Source organism: Pelmatolapia mariae, linkage group LG18 (genome assembly GCF_036321145.2).
Source record: "Pelmatolapia mariae isolate MD_Pm_ZW linkage group LG18, Pm_UMD_F_2, whole genome shotgun sequence".
NCBI classification, from domain to species: Eukaryota; Metazoa; Chordata; class Actinopteri; order Cichliformes; family Cichlidae; genus Pelmatolapia; species Pelmatolapia mariae.
The window spans coordinates 23,994,400-24,021,035 of NC_086243.1; the positions used below are offsets into that span (position 1 = coordinate 23,994,400).

The window sequence follows — 26,636 nt, forward strand, 5'->3', positions numbered from 1 at the left end:
ACAAGGCGTTGCTGTGACATAAAACAGTAGGGAACAGAGCTAGTGAAGGAAAAAAAAAACCTTTCTTTCTCTCTGTGGTCTAAATTCTGGTGACCGAAAAATCATCATGCATTACAAAATCATCCCAGTTATTCAACTTCCACTGTCGCCACCAATAAGTTAGTAAGAATTCTTGAATAAAAATATCTACCTTCCACCTTTATTTTTGTTCTCTCCAAAGACAGATAAGGTAGTGAGAAAAACATATTGATATTACCATTAAAATATGTCAGTGCTAAGCAGACTGTTTCCTTGTGAATCTCAATGCAAGAGTGTTGGAGCAGCTTTTGAGTTGGAGCAATGCTCCCTATCCAGTCATTCATCAGTATTTAAGGGCAAGAGACTTGGATTTAACCTTAAAACTTTTTAGTGGCAATAGCTAAATACAGCCCAAAGCTAAGAGAAAGGGTCATAAAGCACTAGTTTTATTGCACTAACATGTCATAAAGGTAATTTTCTTTTCTACACACACACATGCTGGATCACACTGCTTTAAAAACTTCTTTTCCTTGAACTATAACCACAGCCTCAAGTGGACCACTTCACATTCTCCAAAGCCAGTTCGGAGACAGGAACCTTGAAGCAAAGTATTAAATCACTGAAGGCGATATAATGCTGGACAGATGAAGTTGCTGCTGTATTTAGGATAACAGTGTAGTTATTTGCCAATTTACTCACACATCCTAAAGAGCTGAGCACAATCCCCCTACTGCTGAGACACATATGAAGCCTTCTGTTCTCACATGGTGAATATAACAATGGAGCCAACTTTACCATTACATGTATTAGTCATTCCGGATGAAAAATGGATAGTCATTTCTAGCTAATTATAATAGCACCTTTTACCAAATAGATTTTATTAGCTAGTGCTGTTTCTGGCTCACTTCTTTCTGCTTTAGATCAGGTCATTTAAAAAAAAAAAGGATGAAAGTTTCCATTAATCTGATGCCTGCAATATAATGTGAAATAATTAAAGCTAAAACTGTATGTCCCAGGGAAAAGTCTGCATCACCAGCTAATGATTTCAGACATTCAAATAAAAAAGCTGCTGTTTTTTAAGATAAAACAAGTATAATAAATCACAGGCCTAATTATAGCTGAGCAGCTTAGCTTACGCACTTGCTTGCTACATAGGATACCTGAATAAACAAGATAGAAAACGTAGCTTTTACGTTTTTTGTCTGTCCCCTTGTATGTTTCTTTTTTATTATTATTACAGCCCTTTCAGTGAAAACTGTGATAAACTCAGAGCTGAATATTTGGTAGTGTGTGAACCTTCATGAATCCATCACAGAACTGCAAGTGGTCTATAAACTACAAGTCGGACAAAATTTGTGGCAGAAATCTGGCACCTACAGACATTAGACAAATACTCCACAGTATATGCACTACTCTGAGTAGAGACTTTCAAAATATGAAATTTTCCTTGGCTTTAAAAGCAGCTCAATTATTGCTGTTGCTGGTAAGTAGTTAGCTTGCAATCCTTAGCGTAATGTTCAGTTAGAACCTCTCAGTCAGATGACTGTATTTCAAAGTTAGACGTAGCTTTTGGATATCATTACGACTGTGGTCTAATTTGTTAGTTTTAAGTCTGGTTGAACACAACATGATGCTCACATCATGCATTATTGCTCCCATGGACTCCTATATAGGCTACAGCTGTGTGTGCTTTTAGGGTGGAGTGGTAAAGTGTGCAGCATCCCCTTGTTTCCTTGACTTGTGTTGTCAAGATAAAAATGCTCAGCTCAGTGCTTCATGACTTGTCTCCATTAACCAGTGGGTGATGTCACATTGGCTATCGTCATTATTAATATACAGAGGATGGGACAACTATAGTAAAAAAGTAATTTCCCTTCTGTAATTTCCATCTGCAGTAGTTTGGCAGCATAGCACTGTTGGAGCAGAACAGGGCCCAGTCCTTCCATATGCATATGGAAGGACTGGGCCCTGGGCCTCGTAATTGAAAGAGCAATGCCTAACATAAAATTCAACCCTTTTAATCAGCTTCAGATATTATGTCTGCTTTATTCATCAACAGGCCTCAGCTGGTCATGAAAATGATTGTCAGTCAGTTGTTAGCCAGCTGTTAGTTATCAATTAATTTTGAAATGGGGAAAGTATGAAAATGGCTGTAATTCCCAAACACTTAATATGTTTTTTGTAAAACCCCTTGCATTAAAGCTACATGTCATGCACAATATAGATCTAACTGTACCTGGAAATAATACGTGGGGAGAGCAAGAGTGCTCAGCTGTCTGCATTAATAACACTGCCAGCAAAAACACTTGCTCATATTTTCTGCTGAGCACATTGTCCACATGTGTTTTTGTACTTCATGTCTGTAAGGTTGAGTGTTAATTCTCAGCATTTCAGGTTTTGGTTGAGGATTTGGTTCAAATTTCTGAGCAAAGGTAAACAAATAATATAATATTGAGATCAAAACAAGGAGTCGTAAGAGTGTGGTGGTGGCCTGTGGGGTGATGATGGACTGAGGCCTATGCAGACAATTGGTCATCACAGTCTCTAGGATCCTGGAGATTGTTCTTTCTTTGCTGATCCATCAGGATGACACCTTATGGGTCAGCTGATACCCTTCTGTGCAGCTGATGATGTGGCTTGGCACTGAGATCAGCTGATCTCAGTGGGCTTGGCACTGAGTCGCAGGCCCACGTAGGGTTTTGAGACAGATTTTCACACAGATCCACAAATGTAAGCTGCATTCAAGTCCTAGTTGAAAACTGGGACATCTGGCCTTCCACTGTATTCTTTTGGTAAGTAAACAGAATAGCTCATCACACCTCAACTAGAAAACATAGATTTAGCCTTTTTAATACAGTCGGGTGTAGACCAAACCTGTTGCTGCTGACTCATTTTCTGAATAACTGATAAGTCTGTTAGTGTTTCCTGCATCAGAAATTCTAAGCAAAAGATTTTGTTTTTTCTCTTCCAAAACTTTAAACCTTGCTAAATAAAATACATCCATACCTTTCTAGTGATTACATATAGCGAATTAGCCTTTTTCAAATACCCTGTGTTGGTTCTCAAAGGACGCTTTATAAGCAAGAGTCTGTCAAAAAAGGCATTTGCAACTCTTATCATAGATAGTAATTTAATGAGAGGCACTTATAATAGACTCTAGCACAATTAGATGTTTCATGACAACCTTTGGGAGTACAATTAATCTCTCAAATGAAATTGGTCTCAGTGCTCAATATGTCACCCAGTGGGATGCATCTTAATTTCTATTCATTGACCCTGCATGAATTAAAGCTCATTTCCTCAACGTGTAGCTTTGTGGTGGCTGCCACAGCAGGATGCAGGCTTTCAGTCGCACTAGCTCAGAAAAACGTCCCCTCTTCCCATTTGATTCAAGGATTAGATCTGATTACAGACTTGAGCTGAACAACCTCTGTGACAGCGGAGCAATCTCCTTTTCTTTGAATCTTCTTGTTAAATTTACATAAAATTGATGGGATTTTGTCTTGAGTTTCTTTTCATTCTCCCATGTTTCATGAGCACAACAAGAGCGTGTCACAGCACAGTAAAATAACCAGCCATGGACAAAGAACCAGGGAGTTACGCGTTAACTGATATTTTTTATCAGCAACTGCTTTGGGTTTAAAATCCTTTATAATGACATTCATCTATTGTCACTGGTTTGCACCTACCTAGAAACAATAAACCCGTAACTCTACATATGTTGTTTCAAATGTTACTGACTAATAATGTTACCATTGTTCAACAACAACACAAAGACATGTTTCGCTTTTTCGCTTTGGTGGAAGTGTATTGTGTAAGTGGGAATGTAAACATAGTTTTGACAGCAGTTCTCAAACCATGAAGAGAACCATGTGCCACACAAGCAAAGAAATAATACAACCAAAACTCCTTACGCACTCATAGTCCACATCTACTATATGACAGGTCGCCAGCAATAGAAAACAAGTAATACATCTTTTTTGTTTTGCGTAGTCATGAAAATATCTGTTTTATACAAAATTAAATACAGTTACAGTATGTTACACCTTTTTTCCCCCATACAGGTGAGTTCAAGCATGACTACAAAGCCTCTTAAAAAAAAACAAACAAACAAAAAAAAACATACTAGATTGGTACTTTTAGGGAATTGAAAACGCATGTGCAGCTTTTGGCAAAACAACAGACGCCCTTCCGTAAAGTAAAATCACCAGGGTCACCAAAGCACATGAAGGAGAAAGTGAGGGAAAAAGGCCAGAGTAAAGGAAAAGAGGAAAGGAGAGAAGATGGTAGCAAGTAAGGAAGGAGGCAGTGAGGCAACATGATTTTAGTCCCGTCCACACTATTATATATGTATATATATATATACTTTTTTTTTTTTTTTTAACTTCAGATGATACTTAGAAATCATGTGTGTAGTTTTATACAGTTTGCTCTCAGGATGTAGGTATCTTTATCTGAGTGGAGTATCCAGTCTGCCTTTATTGAAGTATAAGCCAATGACAAGATCACAAAGCAAAGGCTCCAACCGTTTCCTCTGGGAAGTTATAAGACAGCAGTGATTTCACCAGACCTTTCATAAATCCTTCTATCATTCAGTATAACACATCAGTGCACAGCCATTTGCGCTAATAACACTGCCATCCACCACTGTGGCCTTGGATATACAAAAAAGAGTTGCTTATATTGTCTGCTGAGCACATTGTCCACACATTCTTTGTTCTTCATGTCCTTAAGGTTGAGTGTTCATTCTCAGCATTTCGTGTTTTGGTTGAGGATTTGGTTCAGGTCCCTCAGCAAAGGGAAACGAATAATAGCGGGAACACTACAAGGGTAAGAGTGTGGTGGTGGCCTGTGGGGCGATGATGGAGCGAGGCCTGTCCAGACAATTGGTCATCGCAGTCTCCTGGACCCTGGCAGCGAGCTCTCTCGCACAGGATGCCCGTGAAGCCGGGGGAGCAATGGCAGCGTTGATGGTGGTGGCACGTGCCGCCGTTCTGACAGCGCAGCATCGCGTTGTCACACACCCGAGCTGCAGAGACAAAGCAGAAAGGGCAGGGGAGACAGGAAAGCGTGATTAATAGATCACTCAGTGATAGGGCGGCAGAGAACATCAACAGGCAGGTTCACAGGGCACAAGCTGCCTCTTCCTGTCCTGTCTGTACTGCTCTGTGTCCTTAGAGCACAGCTGACACATTAGAGAGGGTAAAGCCAAGGACTTCAGAAAGTGTGCAAAAAAAGGAAGAGGACACCGACAGCAAGGGTACATATTAAAAGAACATAACGCTTCCAACAGCCTCTGAAAATACTTAACAAAGGAACACAGACATTGTATGGATTCATGGATATTTTTAGTAGCGCCAAAGGGACTTTATAGCAAATAATTCTGGCAAAACAAAAGAGCAAGCAAACCATGGCACTGATGAGGTGAATTTAATTATTTGAGAATCAAAGGATGCCAGAGTATTGTGAAACAGCCCCTCTGTGCTGAGGTGAAGAGAACAGAAAGAGGAGAAGACACGGGATGGATACCTGGCTCCATCACATCACCACAACCTTTCATATGCAAATGAGCATTTCCAGGTATTTCACCAGTAGCTGTTATTTTCTTCTCTGTGGTTAACCTTACAGCAAGCAATACAACATTGTCAGAAGAAGGATGTAATATCAGTGGCTGGAGTTTTACTGGCTAACAAACATTTCTTTGTTTTGATGTAGACTGATTAGGACTACATAAGTTAATATCCACATTTCCAGACAAAAACTCACAACTCAATTATCCCAGGAAGCCTCTCTGCTTGCAGAGGTGAAATCCTGGAAGAGGTAATATTTGCCAAGAGATTTCAGTGTAATTGGATATCTCTCCTTGCATAAATAGTAATCACATTTTTGGTTTTCAGTAATGTGGCTCATGCATCAGAATAAACTCAACAAATAATCATTGCTCATGCCAAAACCGATTAAGAAGGCATTGGTATTGCATTTAACTTAATAATATTCCCACCCACTGCACATAGACACCACTGCTGTTATGCACTTTAAATGGAAATTCCACCTGTGGACACAGGGTTTTATCTTTAATATAGGATTTTCAATAACTTTGTGATGAAGTGTTGGAAATGATGCTTCTGGTAGATCTGCTTTTCCTGACATGTCTGCATCTTCTTTGAACAGTCTCCAGACTTGTTTTGTGTTAGCCTTGTTATGTTTAATGGCCTTTCTGTGCTTTTATTTAAAGCGTCAATAACAGTGGTACTAAACGAGCAAATATGGTAGTCAAACCCTTTATTTTAATAGCAGCAGGTCTTGTAAGTTTGTTACTGTATGCAAACGTTTTTTTCTTTGTGTAGCTGTTTAAAAGAATGAGTCTGGAAAGGAGAGTTCTAAAAAAGACCCAAATGCAGAAGGGCGGGTAAGGCAAACAAAGGTGAAATTTAATGAAATTTACTAGAGTTGAATAACAAAAAGATGCTTGAGGGTTAAGACATGTAATACCAACAAGCCAATAAAATAAAAATCAAAGAAACAACCCACCCCACCAAATAAAACAGTAAGAGAAAGAAATAAGCAAGTGAAAATGGGCAGGAAACACAAAATAACTCACACATGCACTAACAGCTGACTAAAAAACATAACAAGTAAAACTAACAGGGTTGGGAAAAGCAATCAAACTGACTGAAATAGAGACAAGGGCAGGGCAAAACAAAGCATGACACAAGCTAAGTAACACATGAGACAGGAATATAATTTACATGTAGATATATGTAAATGCCATAAACAAACTAAACTAATTAATAATAAAATGGGCCTATGGCAAATCCAGTCTCTGTACACGGCTTGAATGCTGTGGGACTTTCAGTTTACAACCTTTTCATAACTAAATAGGTTGTCAATCAAATGTCAATGCATTAATCGTGTCTTTCTGTTGTGTGAAACTGACTGACTGGACCACCACGTGGGAGCAATGTTGTAGTTGTTGCTCTCAAAGAAGGGGCAAATATGACTGGGGAGATATTTTAACCAGGTGTGGTGGGAATGGACTCATGAATTATGGGTCCAGAGTGGGCGCAAACATTAATGGCCCTCTGGCAATTCCCCAATCAGTGATTTCTAGTCAGTTAAAAAAAATAAATAACTAAAAAATTCTAACAGCTAATGCAAACACCTGCTCAGTGTGTTTTGGAAAACACTTCAAGTCTCAGCAGTTTAGTCAACACATTAACATTGTTGCCTGTGGCCGAAGGATAATCTGTGTATCCTCCAGCAGACCCTCAGGACCATTACCTCTCTAAAAGCATCTGTAAAACCAATTAGTTTGCTTATGCAGAGGCTTAAGACTGTTCTGTCTTTGTTGTGCTGTCGTGACAAAAGATGCTTTACGCTATAAATTAATTATTTTTTTTTGTTATCTAAAGTGAAATGAAAACTTTCTCAGTGGTTGTATTATAGTAACAAAGGACAGCAGACCAAGCATGGTAGAATACAACATCCACAAAGTAAACTACCTGGATGCAATGCATTTCACATAACAGTGTACAGAGTGGACAACAGAAGAAGAACAGATTGGCTTACATCCACCCCAGCCCTCAACCCAGAGTGCTTCCTAGGTTTAAAATTGGGGTGTGGAACGTTTGTTAAATTACTTATCTTTTTTTTTTTTTAAGAATAAATCCTATCTATTTTCTCAGCTCTTCTGCTATCGCTGAAGTGACTAATACTGGGTCAGCTTTTATCATGAAGTCTTTGTATATACCCAATATTTTTAAAACTACTGGGCAAACATTAGAGTAAATCTGTTACTCAGTTCTCCCCTGTGGTGATAATAGTTGTCAAGTTATATCAAGAAATATTCTTTAAAGACAACAAATGCACCCAGTCTCTCCAGGCCTGCAATCTGGAGCAGTAAGATCATATAATCTAAAATAATTCCTGACATGAATATATGTATTTATTCAAGACCTGCTATTAGATGTGGTTTACTAACACTAGGTATCACACCATCTTCCATGAGAGAAAAGTGTCTTTGGAATTGGAAGGCGTGAATGAGAAATTCGTTATTATGGGTAGTTTAAATTTCCTGAGCTAGATTGTTACTGTAGTTTACTTTTTTAAGTGACACATTAAATAAGTGCACTGGCAGTGAAAGTTAAACTGTCCTCCTGCTTCAAACCCATCCAGTGGCACAAATGCATCTCTTAGTCAATAGGCAATGGAGCGGATGCTGGCAGCACAGTAATAATGTGTGAAATTCGGCAGAGCCGGTCCTCCTTCTATCTTCAATTTACAAAGATGAGCCTTTCCCATGTAAGAATAATGGAATCTGAAAGGACACCGTGGGACACTGTGGGGAGTGTCCCTGTAGAGATTCCTCACTGTATGCCACACCAGCTCTTAGCTTAAAATTTGTAGTCTTCAGTCTGGCTCGGAGGAATTAATGAAAACATTAAAGGGCTATTTTTCAGCCTTTGTAAAGCTCCCTCCAGAGGACATTAAAAATCTTTTTTTCTCTCCCCCCCCCTTTTTTTTTTTTAATGCAGTGGGTCTACAAATTTACCCTGTCTGACATCACTCACTCTTGGGCTTGTGCAGCAAGTGAAGACACAGCAATTCCAGTCCTACCCAAGGACCGGCGTACTCTGCGGGAGACATATGTGCACCTCACACCTCTGTCAGATGTGTGACATTTTAGCAGTATAACTGTTATGACAGAGCCACTCTGGGGTTTTGGTGCTGCACGAAGCAACATGGAGAAAATTTACCAAAGCAACAGCACAGAAGTGACAGGAAGGACAAACACCTGAATTATGTTTCCCATTGCCTTTTGTGGAATTGCAATTGTGACACAATTTAAAGCAATTAAATGTAAATCTGTCTTGCATTGTACTGCAACTGGATTAGACTATTGTGGATACATTGAATCTATTGTGGTTGTGACACTTTGGACTTAGTCATCCTTCTTTTCTGTTTTTTAAAAGGAGATTGTTGTCTGTTTGTCCAAAAGCACACTCAGACAGTTCTTTTATCCTCTCATCTCTGTGAACTCTTGGTGTCCTCAGATACTCTGCAGCTGAAGTGTCTGAGATACAGAAAATCACAGCACGATAAGTTAAAAGACACAAATCGATAAGCTGGATCATACTGTAGCTAGTGTCACTCTTTTAATGAAAGATCTAGATATGTCATGTAGTGGAGGTGTATTCTGTTGAACATCCAATCTTGTTACATTCATCTGTCCGTATCAGCCAGTTGGATATTACATGAATGAGGTTTGCTCATGATGACTGAAAGTGAGTCATAAAGTTTAAGATCCAATTTTTTAAAAAGACGACCCTGCAGATACAAAATGCCCCTGTATTTAATTAAAGTTTAAAATATATTCATTCACAGTTATGCATTTAATATTTTTAAAATGTCTCTATAACTATGGATTCGTACAGGTAATTGACTTTACCTGGAGACAGTTGTCAGATACAGGATCTTCTAATTATCTGCTTGGAGACAGAATACTGTTGTTTCAATTACACTCAGTCAATATCTTTTGCCATGATGTCAGTGAAAGCTGAAACTTTCATTCAGCCATATCCCCAGTTATCATATTAGCATGAAGGCTTCATCATTAGTCAGTGATTCAGCGCTCTGAAGTTCAATATAAACTGTCAGTTGTATAGTAGCATTTGAAGGTGGTGAGGATCTGAAGACAGAAAGTGCATGATTTTTCCTTTTACTCGAGTGTTGCAGTTGTTACTGCTTGTCAACTCAAAACTGCAAGATCTGAAAGTTGCATTTAAGAAAATTTTAGTATATGTGCTTAGTTACTTCTGGGCTGACAGTATGATGAGGACAAGGCTATCACTTTTATGTTGATATGCTATACTTCAATACAGCTAACATGCTACCAGTTTAGCTTAGCACACGGGAAACACGGGAGAAACCTCTGCTAATGTAGTTTGTTAGTTGATTTTTTTTGTGTGTTTTGCTTTTTATTGGGTCTTGGCAAACAACAGAAGTGCATATTAGGTTAATTATATACCCATTATTATAGTCCAGACTGGTTTGTTGTAAATGCTATTTACACTTAAGAGCAATTAAATCAGCGGCTGTTCAGGTTAAGGTTTTAGTTTTATATATCACAAATCAACAGAAAATTAACAGATCATTTTCTAAATAATTACTCAAAACGTCTGCTTCAAACTACTGGTGGAGTAAAATAATCCATTTAAAGATGTCATGTTTGATTTAGAAAATTCTTGATGGAGTTGTTGTTTAATGGCCAATTTCATTTAATTATTTTTTGACGGCAGAAAGATTAGATTATTGTTTAATCTCATCCACAGTTTTGCAAATCCAGAAAAAGAAAAAAAAGAGGGAACACCCCCCATCTCAATTGTGGAAATCCTCAAAATCTTCTTTTAATTTTTTTTCTCTCCTGGTTGTGAGAGCAGTGGTGCAGATGTGACTTAACACACACTACACAGAAAATCTGGGCCTGAGGATTATCTGGAGATAGCTGGAGATCAATCTACATAAACCCCCCCTGGAGCCTATTCTCTCCTTCCTTCTCCTTCTTCTCTTTTTTCTCCCTGTTTTTTCTTCTTCTTCATTTTTTTTCTTTCAGAACGTGGCAGAAAGGGTGCACCCCTAGAGAGCGTACTGGGTAATTAAAAAAAGGGCATGATCAAAGGGGTTAGAAGGCTGTGGACTCGGTGATCACGAGGCATGTGGTCCATTCCCTGCAGTGTTCTCACAACAAAAGGTCTGCCTTGTAAGGACCAGCGTGTGTTTGTTTGCATGCAGGATGAAAGCATTGGGGCTTTGGGAAGACAACCTACTGCACACAAGAATTTGCATATTCTACATTACACTTTTGTTTTTTTCCAAACGGTCAATCAATAACCAGTCGGTAATTTTTTTTATCTATGGGTAATGTCATGCTGAAGTTACAAAGCCAATAAGCCTACCTTGATTACGATTTGCAACACCAAGAGATGAAGCATTTGCCCGATCTGTGTAAAAATGGGAAAGGTTATGTATTACACTGGCTGTCAAATAAGTCATGCTGTTATTTAGTTAAAGCACAGGGACAGCATGCATAGTTGCTGGTTTTTACAATAATGACCTTTATCAGGCATCAGGCCAAAGATATGTCCAAATTTCCAGAAGATTCCTGCCATACATTTGGAGTAGTAAATGGCTTAATGTAGAATAGTGTGCATGCAGCTTAAATGAATTTTCCACAGTACAAAGATAGCAATGTGTATGCATGGTAGCTGCTTTTGTTATCCAGTATGTGGAGACACCTTCAGGCATCAACATGCAGAGGGAAGCATGGCTGGAACCACACCTTCATAAAAAAAAGGTTTTCCTTTCTTTAGGGCAAATATCTGTCTGTGCGCTTAGAACAAATATTCTAGTTTGAAAAGGAAAAATCATTCTGATACACTGGCCAGACACTCGGGACTTCCACCATATTTTATAAACTCGCCAGTACCAAGATGTATCAATTGTTACCATTATTTTGCAAGTTTTCACATAATAGCTACCAAATATACATAATATTTCTAACCACCAATCCAATTTATGCATAGCTTAAAGTAATGAATATGGCAAATCTTAAGATCTGAATTTGTTTTAAACCTCAAAGATTATTCAGACTGGCTTATGGTATAATTAAAACCCAGAAATTTGAAAGCTTAATTCAAAGAAGTGTAACTGATTTAGTGCCATATGGGAATTAATGCACACTGTTTTTCATTTAATATGGCAAAAACACAATAACTCCAAACTATGAAAACCGGCAGCATGAAATATGAAAAACTGCTGGAATGTGAAGTGGAAAAGGTTTGAAATAAATTAGAGGAATGTTAAAAGGTTAAATTTTTATTAGTAGGATAAACTTTAAAGTTTTCAAACACTCTTACTTTTATGTCAGTGATCATTATTAGAACTACATCAGAGAAACTCAACCTCACGCCATGCATCGTTTCACCCCCTCTATAAACGTAGGGTATTAGGATTCAATTCTACATGAGTGCCCTGGTAGGATGGATTTTTTTTCCCACTGTGGAAAACATGCTGATCAATGGTAATGGTAACGTACAGCACAATTTCTTACACAACATCATCAGTCAAACAAGAGTTAGCCATGACTGAGGGAGGAAAATATTAGTCAGCATGCCAATAAAAAAGCCTGATCAACTTACGCACTGGTCCATGATTACTGGGAATACCTGTGGAAAGAGCAAGGAAATAATGTATCATTAAGGCATCGACTCATTTCTTTTTACTCGTGAGAGAAAATACTGTTGATGGTGCTGTTTACTTTGAAAAAACAAAAAACAAAAAAACAAAACACCAGCACTTATCACATTGATCTCCAATGCATTCGCTGATTAGCAGCAGCTACTGTATTGCTCTAAAGAGAACCTGACCACTCCGCCTTCTTCTGATGATAATAACAGGCCTGCCAGCAACAAAATGCCAGCTGAATCAAAACTCTATTGAAAAAGTCTTGTCATCAGCAGTTTCATTCATGTTTTCAATAAACAGAGTTTTTCTCTCTCATCTGCTTTTGGCTTATGTTCACCATTTTTCAATATCATCTTTGAACGAATGAATCAACACATCAAACGTCATCTACAAATGCTAGCTGCCGTAATCGTCTCTTATTGTCAGGTTTGCTGAACTTTCTAATATGTAGAAAAGAGAGATAAAAGCCCATTAAACACACTGGGGAAGAAGAACAACAGAAAATTACCTTCAACTGTCGAGACACAGCCGCAGCCTTAAAACAAAACACACATTTGCAAACAATGACAACCTGACAATCCATGTGTGTTTCGATCTGGCTGTTGATTCACCATCTTTGTGTGATATTTATCACCAAGCAAATCTGACTCCAGGATTAGTGCAATTTTGGATGCCTTTCACAAGCTTTATCACTTTGCGTCACGTGATTATGTTTCACTGGGGGTTTTAATATTGTTTGCAGCCTATTCATCACTAAATTACCTGTTACAACAACTGTTGAAAAAAACGGAAAATCAGAGATTCTGAGCTCCAATTTGCAAAAAGCACATTTAGGCTGCAATTTCTCACTCATAGCTTTATGTGAGAAATGGAGGGCAAACAATATTGCCCTTTGAAGCCAAAGCACATTCTACAGTCTGATCAAACTCTCAGACCCAACCTGCCTTAACCTCTGAACCTGCTTTGGAACACAAGATGAGTTGACGCTCTTTGCAAAGTGAACTGTCAACATAATTCTTGAAGTGATTCCTCTTCTGCTCTGAAGGCAACTTACAGACAACACCCCTTTCCCCCACCACCACCACACACACACACACACACACACACACACACACACACACACACACACACACACACACACACACACACACACACACACACACACACACACACAGAGCTATTTACTTCAGAAAATCATGGATTTGAATCACTCTCAGTCTTTCTGCTGCTGACAGCTATGGCCCCTAGCAACTCAGTGCACCATTTTGGGCTAAAATTTATTAGATGAAGGGTCACGTATGTCCATATATCTGCATGTACAGTGGTTTTGAATATGTAATAGACCCTGCCCTGTTCCTAGCGGTGAGATAAATGACTTCCGAGATTAAAGAGGAAGACTTGATGACAGATGAAAGCTATTAAATCGTAATTACATTTCGCATGTTCCACATATTTGTGGTAATATAAGGGCTGTATGTTTAATATCCTCATGGGAAAAATGAGCTTCACATAATAGGTAAAGGCATATTATGGGACCCAAGCTTAGAAATAAGAATCATTCAAGACAAAAGTGTGTTCATTCAACACCTGGGGGACCAATATTGTTACGTCACTACCATGTGCAACATTATTGCATTTTATGCCACTTCCAAACAAGTGCTAATATTGCTTTTGATATGGGTAGACCTTGGTTTCATCAGTTCAGTGCAGATGCGGCCAAGTGTTGGATTTTTTAATAACACCCTGTCAATCTGACAGTGAGCACCACATTGCCAGGAGATTCATAACACAGAGGAGGTGTAGGGGTAAATCCAGCAATATCTCCTTAGAGTTCACAAATGTTCCCACAAACAGACTCCCACACACAATCGAGTGTGGTGCGTGAGCGTGTACGTCATGCGTGTGCGTGCACACAGCTTAGTGTGCATACATGCAAACAGGAGACTGATAAAAAAATTCAAATGAACGAATAATCATCCAATCCATCAATGAGAAATTTCCCTTAGAAGAGCAAGAAAACTAGTGTTACTGCACAAATTTACCAACACAGTGGATCAATAGCAATACCATATCTCTGTACAAATCTAATCATAACACGGTGTCTGAGAATTCAAGTGAGACAATCAAACTGAACATCTGAAGAACTTGCTGTCAATCCCAGCAGACGGCTGCTATGAGAGAGTTTCTGACTGGAGGCTGAATCAGAGCGAATGGGGGACCAGAGGGCTAGATCTTCCACCATCTGGCCTTGCCTGGCCGTCTACCACCATATCCCTGCGTGGCTGTATTAGATTTATTGAAGCAATGAGCCCCCTGCCTCAGGCATGGGATTTGATAAATGTGACTCAACTCCAGTCCAAGATTATAATGGGGATAATGCAAAAGAGCACCTTCTGCCTCAGAGATACCAAATTCACACTTGTCATGGAGTTGAGGTAGCAATAACAAATTCAATGTTAAAGTGTTACTACTGTAGGAGGACTATTGACACTTATTTAATAGTGAATACTAAATGAATGAAATACAGAAAATAGCTTGCCAGTGATGCAAAGACCCTAAGACTAACAGGTTACAGTGAATTTGTGTCAGTGATCCCATTGCGTTCGCATCCCAGGGCACAAAATACTTCTATTCCGTCAGATGCAGAGATATGGACAAAGTGTCCTTTGGTGTCAGTGCCTTGACTTGCTGGCTGCAGCAATATTAGACACAGAGAGATTAAAGTTCTCTGTTAAAGCTCGCTATAGTACGCCTTACGTTTGTCAGACAGGAGAAAGCTGTCTGTGACCTGCTCAGGAGCTTTCCCCTTCCCAACATTAACCCTTCACACTGAAAAATGGAGGCTTACTCAGTATGTTTAAATGTGACACCGATGAATCCTTTACATACACATACATCCATATGTCACATGTTTGGACTCAGTGGCCCATCTGGTTATTGCCTGACAAAACATGAATGTGAACAGGGTTTTTTTTCTATATTTTTCTTTTTTTTTTTCTATATTGGCTTTGCTAACTGCTTGGAAATACTTTAAAATTATTTATAAGTAGCAATTTAAAACAATATCCAAATAAGAAAAATAATAAAATTAATTAAAATTATCTGAAAAAAATCATTAGCGAGAACAAATACTAGTGCATCTAGTATTATCAAGAAATCAAATACCATGAAAATTTCATTCAAAAGGGTAAATTTTCATATTTTATATACACATTCAATATATGTTACACATAAAGTGAAATATTTCTGGCTTAATTTTTGTTTCAATTTGAATTATTATGGGTTACAATTTATGACATTCAGAAATCCACAGCCTTGAGAGTTGTAGGCGTTTCACAAGTAGTGGACTGAGGCTGGTCTATGGACAGATGTTTTCAGGAAAGGGGCTCGTTGTATTTCCAATATCAAACCACTTCTGAGCAGAGACAGTTCCCAGGAAGCATCTTTCCTGGGATAAGGAGAAAAAGGTCTAAACTCGTCTTTTTAGGTGAAAGTAAATTTCACCTAAAATTAAAGAGTCTGGATGAAGAGTGGAGGGACACAAAATCCAAGTTGCTTGAAGTCCAGTGTGAAGTTTCCACACTCTAAAATGATTTGCTGTGCCATGTCACTGGAAATGTGTTTTAATTCCAAAGCAGCAATCTAATAGAAATTTTTAGTGAGCTTTATGATTCCATCTGCTGACAAGCTTGATGCTGATTTCCTTTCCCAGCAGTACCGAACATCTACCCACAGCACCAAAGCTACTACCAAATGGTTTGCTGACCTTCAGATTACTGTGCTTGACTAACCAGCCAACTTGCCAGACTTGAACCACCAGGTATTGTCAAGAGACAGATAAGAAACAAATGACCCAGAAATACAGATGAGCCAAAGGCCGCTTCTAAAGCAACCTGGCCTTCATTAACACCTCAGCAGTGCCAAAAGCTGATCTGCTCCAAACCACACCACACTTTACCAAGCAATTCTTGGTAATCTACCGAATGTTTAAATGGACATACTTTTTGAAAGCTGGACATCATTTATTCTAATAAATTGAGACAATTGAGTTTTGATTGTTTTTTTTATTGAAAACACAAAAAAGCTTGAATTATTTGACTTTACATGAAATGAATATTGAATAAATGAAAGCTCACCCTTTTTATTTATGAAAAAAAACTTTTCATAATTTAATGTTTTTGTGTTTATAACTAATATGTTGTAATTTCTCTTGACAAATGATTTGATTAAACTATGTTGAAAGGCAAAAGAAGGCTGTGCACTCTTGGAATACCCAGCTATTCACCAGTCAGCTTGTCACAATGTAAACATGGGTCTTTTAACGAGTTTCACCTCAAATGTCAAAAATACAAGTTATACTACTGATCATTGTCAAATATGATGTGACATGCAAGTCCTCAGTATGCAGTTTGTTAAATCTGCCATGCACTAGAAAACATAGTCAAAAAACTAGGCTAAAAACAGCATCTGGCAAAGATGCAGTGCAGTGGCAAAAAGCTGAAATCATAAAGAGGTAGAATAATCTCTCAAAGAGAATGAAAAAAGATGTTTCATTGTGGCTCCTTTTATTGGTAACAAGCAGCAAGAGTGGAAACAGTGTGCTGCCAGCCACTTGCAAATTAGCTGCATGGCCAGTGCTTGTCCACATAGCATTACAAGCGCTTCTATACTTACATATATTTGCAGTTCCTTTGGGTATAGGGAGGTAGGACCCCACACTCCAGGCTCTTCCATGGTAGTGCTTCTTACAGCGGCTGCAGTCTGGCCCTGTGGTGTTGTGTTCACACTCACAGCCCAGCTTCCCCTTGTCAAACACACAGCTGTTGGCATGCAGGTTACACTTGCACCTGAGACACAAGAATAACAACAAAAGACAGAGACATGAATAGGCATCATTCTGCATCCATTGAATCAATACCTTCTGGAGGGAATATGCATACCCTGTTTTTTTCAGCTTTCTAATTTTTTGACAGTGGTAAATTAAAATCCTGGTGGGTTATCTGACTTGGATCGTTCCTCCACAAAGCTTCATTATGCTCTCCTTTAAAAAAAAAAACAAGGCCTCATTTGTTACTGCCCCTGCGGAGAGAACAGCAATGCGAATAAGGTCACTTTTGCCACTCTGAGAGCTAAATGAAAGGCACTCTGTAAGATTCGCTAATTGAGCACAAAGCAGGGATCTGATAGAGAGATGATAGAATAAAGAGAAGCTGGGCAGCCAGAGAATACTCCTTTTTTTCTTTCTCTTCAAAGTTATTTGGCAAGGGAGCTTTCAGACAGGAAACCCTACCAGTTGGCAAAGCTGGTTTATTAGACCGAACTGTGGCAGAGCTGACAGATTCTCCTGACAGGAGAAGAGAAAAGGGCGGATGGCTTTCAGGCACTCCAAATCCACCTCCCTTCTGACCACATGGAAGAAGCATGCGCCTATGCTTGCTGAAAAAGAACAAGCTGTTTGCAATTTGAGTCTCCTCTGAGTGTTTCTAAGAGAGTAAACTACGTGCACTTAGAATATAACCTTTTTCATTTGTGTTTACTCCAAGGAAAGAGCTCTACCTGAGGCAGAACAAGCTGTTTTTGTCGCCAAATGAGATAATACAGTTTCAAATAGTAAGTGTTCCAAATATAATTCCCTTTATTTGATTTCAGTCCCATGAGGGTAAAAGGTTACAGCTAGTGACCTCAGATCTTGTAAGGAGGAGGGCACTGATACAGAAACAGCTGGGATGCAGGCCATTGAGTGAATCTGACACGGGAGACCTCCCCAGAGGTTTGGTCGGCTCATGGTTTCACATCATGCCTTTGTTTGTTTTTACAATGTGCTTCCGAGGGAAGATTTCTCTCATTTGAGAGTCAGGATCTGGGTATCTGTTTTCTATAATCACCGCTGAACATGAGACAAAGAAATAGCAGCAGCAATCTGAAATACATCTGTTCTAATTGACTTTCTGGCCTTACTGTGACATCTCACTTTAATGATAGATAACTGCGGGAAACAAAGGAAACTAGACCCCGTCTGGTATTGCTGTTAAACAGCATTAGAGAGTCAGTGAATAAGGTTTAAAGGAGCGGTTCTCAAACTATTTCTGCCTACTTCAATCAATACCAACAAAAGAAGTTCAAAAGTGTACTTTACATAAAATAATAGTAGAATTTAGATAAAAACAGGACATTAAATAACCATCAGCACAATAGTATCAGAACTATTTTAAGATTAGGATTTAGACTTTCCTTTTTCACTTACAGTATATACAATATCAATTGGATAAAGTGACCCTGAATCCACCCTTGGTTATGCTACATTACTTGGGCTACTGGAGTGTTTCTCCTTCTCTCATACTTTTTCACTCATTACGCATTTATACACAACTTTGTAGTTTTAGAAGTTTTTATTCATCTCTGGTTCTCTTCCACACGTCTTTGTCCTGTCTCCCTCCCCTCTCCCCCAAACCGTCGTGACTTGTGTGACATAGTGACATTAATGTCGTCACATCCTTGTGACTGCTTCTGCTGGAGGATTCTTCCTGTTAAAGGGGAGTTTTGCTTTGAGTGCTTGCTCAAAGGGGATCATCTTTGTATTATTGCAGGGGCTTTACTTTACAATATAAAGCACCTCGAGGTGACTTGTTGTGATTTGGCTGTGTATAGATAAAACTGAACTGAATAGAAAAAGTATCTATCTATCTATCTATCTATCTATCTATCTATCTATCTATCTATCTATCTATCTATCTATCTATCTATCTAGCTATCTATCTATCTATCTATCTGTGTCTGTCTAAATGCACGCACACAAATCATCTTTCCTCATTAGCAACCATTATAAATTGCGATGAATATTGGACGACAATCACAGCAATGAAATACTAGTGCCTCTTACCACGCATTCCCTATAGTCCTTAACTTTTTAATCAATTAAAGTCCCCGCTTCATAAAATTAATGACTGGGTGTAGCTCTTCTGCCATGCAGACAGCATCAGCTCCCTGAAGTCAAGAGCGATGAGATTTGACCTTCCACTTAATTAAAAACCAGCAAAATCTGGATCATCAGGCCCAACCGGTGCAGCTAGCAGGCTGATAGAGTAGAGGATGTGGACTCGGGGGAGCTTGGGGATGTGACGCTTTTGCCACTGGCATTGTCATATTGAAATCAAAGAATTTTATTTTTTTATAAATGGTTTTGGCCACAAGAGGAAAGCGGTCCCCTGTAATTCCAACCTATTGAGCTCAAAACACTATAAAAACACATTTTATAATTGCTGGTTCAGTACTGATATAGGCGTGTTTTGTCTGCAATGAGGGGATTATTAAACAATTACAACATGAGCATCTCAGTAAATACAAATGACAAAAACAGGTAGCTAGCACTAAAATATTAAAATCTTCCTGTCAGTCAATTATGCAACAAAGTAACAATGAACTCTATTTCAAATGCCAAAACAGCTGACTGCTGCTGTGCAAAGAAAGAAAACATTTTAAAATGTGGTAATTTAAAAGGAGCAACACTGCAGATTTAACAGGGTGGAATAGATGTTTCATCCTACTACTGCTGTCAACAAAACAAAACAAAACAAAACAAAGCAAAAAGAGTCTTTAATCTTGACATTAAAAAAGAAGACATTATAATACTGCTAATTGTTGCTACATGTGGAAAATAAAGAGACATACGGATCTTGATTCCAACTAATTTTGCTCCCTGTAAATGTTCATGCAATTAGCAAATTATTAAGCAAGAAGGATTTTTGGTTTATTTTCTGTTGATACTCTCAAGTAGACAGCAGAAGTGCCTTTTCTTCTCCTCTGGCTGCTGCCTAACCTTGGCTTCTCCTAGCTGCTTGGCACTGTGTTGACAGGCTCACTATGTCTAACACAGCTTTCCTTCCCTGTGACAGCTTCTAGCATCACTGATTCAAGACAAGAGAGAAGTACAGAACTTAAGTTAAATAGAAAGCCTGAACTGGCAGGTTAGTGAAACTTTCTTTTTGTTTTTATTACAGTTTTTCTTTCTTTTTTCATTTCCCTTTATTACATTTGTGTTGCTAATTTTCAAATTGGATTTTCCAAAGAGAAAAAAAACATTAATTTATCTACTAGAGTGTAGTTTTACTTCAGATAAATGCCTGTAATTACTGCAGTTTTCCACAGTTATATAAACGTATACCCTGTTTTATTGTGAAGCAGTACTGACTAATAAACCACTGTAATAAACTATTTTGATAAAACGATATTATTATTACAATTTCATTTAAGAAAACTGCAAACATTTCAAACATTTTAATAACAAGAAATCTTAGTTAAGAAAAGAGGCATCATACTAGGTACCTACTAATTTGTGCTTATTAACATGAATAAAAAAACTCCACCGCAAAAATGAACTTCTTGGACAGTCTGTTAGTAACGTTACCTTAAAGAATCATATTAGATAATTCCCTTTAAAATGCAATACAATCATGGTCAAGTGATTGAAAACCTTGAGTTAGTTCCTTAAATTATTGATACTTTAGATATAAGACCAGATATCCACTTTTTAAGGAGGTCAAGGTGACCACAGTTGGCTTGTGGAGCCAGCCTTAAGTGGGCACTCGAGGAACTTAATGTTTTGCTTCTGCACTGGTCTGAACCTGAAAAAATATATACTTCTTTTTTCCTTTTGACAAGCTATATAAGCTAAAGGACAGGCATGAATGATATAATTGATGGGTGAAAAATTCAATTTAGCTGTCATGGTTTGCAGGCTTTCTAAGTGCATCTTGATCTAGCTCTTTTTGTATTCACTTTATACAACACAATCTTTCAGGTTTGTGTGGAAGGCAAAGTTGATGTTTTATTGAACAAACAAAAACAAGAAGTGACAAAGTGCAATGGAAACAGACAAAAAAAAATCATTTTGTGAGATTACATTTTCTGCATTGCTTTAAGGGCACTTTCAAGATACAGTTAAGATGAAAGAGAAACCTGTCTGCAATTTATGTTTTCTGAAGCACTTTATTAGGACAGAATCAATATTATTAGTAACATATATACTTTTCCTACTAATTTTCTATGTTGAAAAGGTCTGCTGGTGCACTGAGTCTGGCCTTTACCTTTTATAATTCCCAGGAGAGCTCTGCTAACTTTAGCCTGAACATAGGTCCAGTCAATCAAGTGCGCTGGTGTGCAGGAACATGTGTGCAGACCACTGACATTAAAGAAGATGTTGGTTATATATAAACTTGTTCCAGTAGTATTTTACTGTTAGCAGATTAATAAATCAGCAAATCCATGTCTACCAAAAAGCTACATAAAGCTTAAATGCTACAAACTCTCTGTTTCTAACTTATTTCACATCTTACTTTTTTATCTTAGGTCCATCCATCCATCGATCCATCTTAGTTATTTATCTAATGAGTCTATCACGGCTGTCACAGGGCAAGAGACAGGATATACCCTGCACAGGTCCCATTCCATCACAGTGCTAACACAGAGGGACAGACCATTTACAGTCACATTCACACCTATAGCCAATTTTGAATCACTAATTAACTTAATAGCAGGACTGTAGGAGGAAGCTGGAAGCCCTTTTTTTCTTTTACCACTTCAATTAATTTGTTGCTGCTATAAATATTATTTCATGTTAATGTGTTAATGTGCGATGTGCCTTGTTGTAACTGGTTCAACTTGGATTCTTGAAATGATATAAATTACTGTGTTTGCATGCAAGCTGACACTTCTACATAGTTAGGATATAAACTGCTAAAGCGTTGTCCACTGCTATGAAAACAGGCAAAATAAGAACACCTCCAAATAACTTACACTTAAAAAATACAACAGATTAATATTATTAAATTATTATTATTATTATTATTATTATTATTATTATTATTATTATTCATTATTATTCTTTTTTTGTCAAAGAGCATCACTGCAAGAAAATTGTCTAAAAAAGCTGAAAATGTTTATGTTGGTACTACTTTCAGATTTTTTTTTTCTAAAATGGACACACAGTATCTTAGAATGGAAAGCCTTTCTCCCTTTTTCATTCGAGATTTAACCCATGGCCGACACTTTGACTGATAAGACTGAGCAAACCAGTCTCCCTCAGCTCCATATCTCACCTGTTTCCTCACACAAGTCACCCATGGTCAGAGTCTGTAATGTGCCTCCATGCTGTATAAATACATACTGAGGTTTCCTGACACTTTTTCTCTACAAGACACTGTACAGAGCCTCACATATCCTGACCAGTGATAGCTTTGACAGATATGGAGAGATCAAGGCTGTTGAGGGAAACTTTGGCCTTGGTGAGAGTTTTAGAATGTCAATGTGTTGCTGGGAAAGACAGAAAAAAGGCCACCACCTAACAGAGAGATGGTGGCTGTTTGAAGGGACACTGTAGTGCAAGTAAGTTACAGGGCTTCAAAATAAGAAAAAAATCACCCAAGTCCTTGTTTTATTTTAAAAAGAATTATTTCCCCTGAAACAATATCAAACCTCTTAAGCCCCAAAGGGGTTTCTGAGCTTCCTGCTCGAAAATGAAATGCCCAAAATTAATTGAATGGCAATGGCCCTTTTCTGCCGTGGGCATGGAGCGTTTAATTGGTCTCTGGCCCTTTAAAGTCTGAGGGGCTGTAACTTTGGTTTCTTTTGGTCAATTTGCACGATTGACACCTCTTTTTAATCATTTTAGCCAATAGGATCGCAATAACCATGCCACGTTCACGTTACTTCAACCAATCAGAAGTTGCAAGGCCAAAACCCACGTGGGCCCAAATTTACTGCATGTGGAGTCTGTCCAGTCACGTGTCTGTAGGTGGGTCTAAAATGGAGGTTGTTGACGGAAACGGCTCTGATGCAGCTAGTTAGGCATGGTAACTGCTGATAACCACGTGGCTACCGGCTACCAGCGAAAATAACGGAAATTAGTAAGGTAAGCCAATTTCTGTCTTAGCGCATTTGCGCCGCTGTGTGTTTTTGTGGTCTTCTTTTGCAGCTCATTCAGTGAATTTTGGTCAGAGTGTGGTGAAACTTGATGTTTGGAATTGGTGATAGCTCTGGAAGATAACCAGCCTGTCTTTAGCTGGTTACATGAAGTCTGAAGAATTTCTTGTTCGGTTTTGTTTGTTTAGCGGACTTGTGCGCATTTACTTAACTGCTCGTTTAATCACGGCTTGTTTTTGTTGTGTTTGGTGGTTGTAGAAATGGTTTATAAGCGATTTTAGCTGAGATTCAGAGGTTTCTGTGGATACCACACCTGTCGGGACTTATATTTCTCAACCCGTGTTATAACCGATTAAACGTGATCTCCTCCTTTTTGAGGTACTGGGGGGCGTGGGGCTTAAGTGGCTAAGACGATATTTACATTTCTGGAATAACCTTAAAGCCAGTTATTGGGGAAATATATATCAGTGAGTGTCAAGGTTTAATGATATTGCAAGTGGCCATGAATTGTCATAATGGCTATGAATACTATGGTAATTTTTTTTGAAGTTTTGTTTTTCCTGGGTGTAATGATTGCACGGCATATGTCTTTCATTTCTTCAAACAGCAATTGGGTGCACAAGTTTGAATTGATTTATTATTTGATTTATTATTTATTGATTTATTATTGAAAAAAAAATGTGTGTGTGTGTGTGTGTATATATATAGATAGATAGATAGATATAACCCTATAAAACCTACTAATACTTGGTTAATAAATTGCACCTTGACCAGGTGCTTGTGGTAGCCATTAACAGGTGTGTGGCATCATTCCGACTGGATATTTGACCATCATTCTTGGCAGAGTTTATTTAAAGTTAAATGTCAGTCTGCCCCAGGGCAGCTGTGGCTACAACTGTAGCTTGCCTTCACCAGTGTATGAATGTGAGAGTGAATGAATAGTGGTATTGTAAAGCGCTTTGAGGGGTCCCGAAAAGCGCTATATAAATGCAATCCATTATTATTATTATAAATTGGTTGGTTTCCTGGCACAGACCAGGTTTTCCAAAAAACAGGTTTGATTTGGGGCCTTTCCAGAAACTTAAAGTTAGCCTGCTTAATCCATTCCAAAACCAGGTTTACTTTGTGTTTGGGATCAACATCTTGTTAAAATACACAATTTTGGCCCTAGTTACCAGTTAGCTGTTGATTTGAGGAGAAATTGAAGAATTTGGAGGTAATCCTCTTCATTGTACTATGTTCTGCAATGTATAAATATCACAGACAGCAAAACAGCTCCAGAACATGACGCTGCTACCACCATGCTTGACAGTTGGTACAGTGTTCTTAAGCTTGAAGGCCTCACCTTTACCTTTCATAAACTGGCATAACATCAAAATGCAATGAAAAGAAAACACAAGTCTTTCTACAGCATGAACAGAGCAAATCCAGCTACCACAGTGATCTTGACAGGGTTTCTTTACATTGAATTCCTTCACATTTCAGATGGCATTGAAGTTTTTCACAAAAGGCCGGTGAGTCGCAGAGTCACCTCATTACAGCAGGCTGTGTCACCGTGAAATTGAAGAGTCCGATTAGGCTTGTTTTTGTCGCTCTACGCTGTTGCCAATTTTGTCATTCTTCGTGGTGTTATGCAATACATATCAAGCAAATTGTTTGTGTTCCCCATTGAAATATAGAGTAGCACCGCCAGGGCTCCGCAAAACGCTGGAGAAATATTAGGAGCGGATCACAAGTTAATTCCCCCTGCTCCAATTTTCTGCTGAAGTGAAATGAAATTTGAATTTGCATGGCTTGGGCCACTGCCCCTGAAAGCCTGTGATTTGTTTACATGACAGGGCCTATTATTGAGGTTGTGCTTTGATGTAGGAATACAGTATGGTAATGTCTATCCCCCTAATCCCACCTCACTCCTCATGGTGGAGAGCTGTATCATTCGTGATGTGATCTAAGCAGCTGAGACAAGGAGGAAGTAGTGAAGGAACCAGAAAGGGAAAGCTGTATTAATATGAAAATCAGAGTTTGGCTGCATGCTCTACAGTATATCTGACAGCATAGGCCCTTGCATGGGGACGCAGTCACCTAGTGCAGTCTGATGAGTGAAAGCATTAATAAAACATTTTCAGGGAAATAGTTTTAGCACTTTAATAGGAAGAGGAGAGAAAACAATTTGCCACTGCATTCATTAAGGGTGGAAACACCCACATAAACCTTTACATGCCCATATAGCATTAGCGCTCAAGAAGCCAAAGCAACCTTGTCTGTTTCACTTCTGGTATAGCCTTATCGTTCAATATCATACAATAAATGTAGCAAGAGAACATTTGTGATGATTTTACTGGAAAAATGACTGATGCCTCTCTAGAGACTGCTTATGTTGATTTACTTTCTCTATCTACCATATATTATTTACAAAGAAAACCTAGGCCTTAATGAGCACTAATTAAACACTGGAGACTAGGAGATGACTGGCAGAAAACATCGCAGCATGTGACAGACATCTGGTGGAAGATAAGTGAGCAGGCGTTGGCAGAGCTGGGAAGAACCTTACGTTGGAAGCAGAGTAATGCTGGGGTCGTGTGAACCTGCACTTGAACCTGACTTTCAAACTCTGTCAATCAAGCTGGCTACAGCTGTCATGGTTCACAGGGCATGGGCTTAGAGGATTGGGAGTGTGTGTATGTGTGTGTACTGTATGTAAAAGACTGGATAAGAGCCAGTAAGTCGGTGTGCTTGTTTTGTGTGCAAGCATGTTTGCAGTTTGTGCTGGCTTCTGTGGCTATGTGAAGAGCAAGCTCACATTTGCAGTGGCAGCAATAGAGATTCTGTAACAAAAAAACTAACAAGAAAAACACAAAACTGTGTTTAAGTCACAGTGAGACAGTGCTTTGAACAATATATCTCCTTCCAGCTATTCACTTTGTCGTGTGTCAGTGAAACTTTGTAAAATGTAAAATTAGAATAAAAAAAACCCATAAATATCAAAAATCCTTTTATTAATCACCTTTTATTAATAACCTAAAAAATAACAACTGTATCAGTATTTCTTTCAGATACACTGTGCTGTAACTGTACACAACAACTAATAAGGACTTTTTATGTTGTCTATAGCTTGATAATGATAAACGGTCACTAAAGCTCGTTAACCCGCTATAGATTTTTATGTACTGTGTATACCTGTAGGTTGGGTATCATTTAAATGCAATTAGTGCACAGTTCCTTTAAATTTTGGGCCGTGGCAGCAAGGTCTGACACACTCTGAGGGCAACCTCCTACAAGGGAGGGAAAGAGAAATTATGCAAAGAAGGTGATTTTGGTTTCTGGAAAATTTCCATGTAAAAATTCTTCAGGACGAAAAAATATAACATTGAACAAGCTATGGTAAGAACCCAGCGACTAAGCTGATTCACAGAGCATGGGTTTTCTATGCAGTAGTTTTAAAATAAATCAGTTCTCAG

General features: G+C 38.5%; 1 protein-coding gene across 4 annotated transcripts in view; it reads right to left on the reverse strand.

The window, feature by feature from the left end:
• Positions 1-3,781: 3,781 nt before the first annotated feature.
• LOC134616766 (netrin-G1-like) overlaps positions 3,782-26,636 on the reverse strand; it is a 65,339-nt gene continuing 42,484 nt past the window's right edge. For 2 of the 4 annotated variants that reach the window (XM_063461757.1, XM_063461756.1), the window contains exons 4-7: positions 16,936-17,108; positions 12,216-12,242; positions 10,974-11,018; positions 3,782-5,047 (exon numbers count right to left, since the gene is read on the reverse strand). In XM_063461757.1, coding sequence (XP_063317827.1) covers positions 4,809-5,047; positions 10,974-11,018; positions 12,216-12,242; positions 16,936-17,108 — 484 coding nt within the window. In that variant the 3' untranslated portion in view covers positions 3,782-4,808. The remainder of the gene's footprint in view (positions 5,048-10,973; positions 11,019-12,215; positions 12,243-16,935; positions 17,109-26,636) is intronic. The other 2 variants (XM_063461758.1, XM_063461759.1) reach the window with 2 other exon arrangements.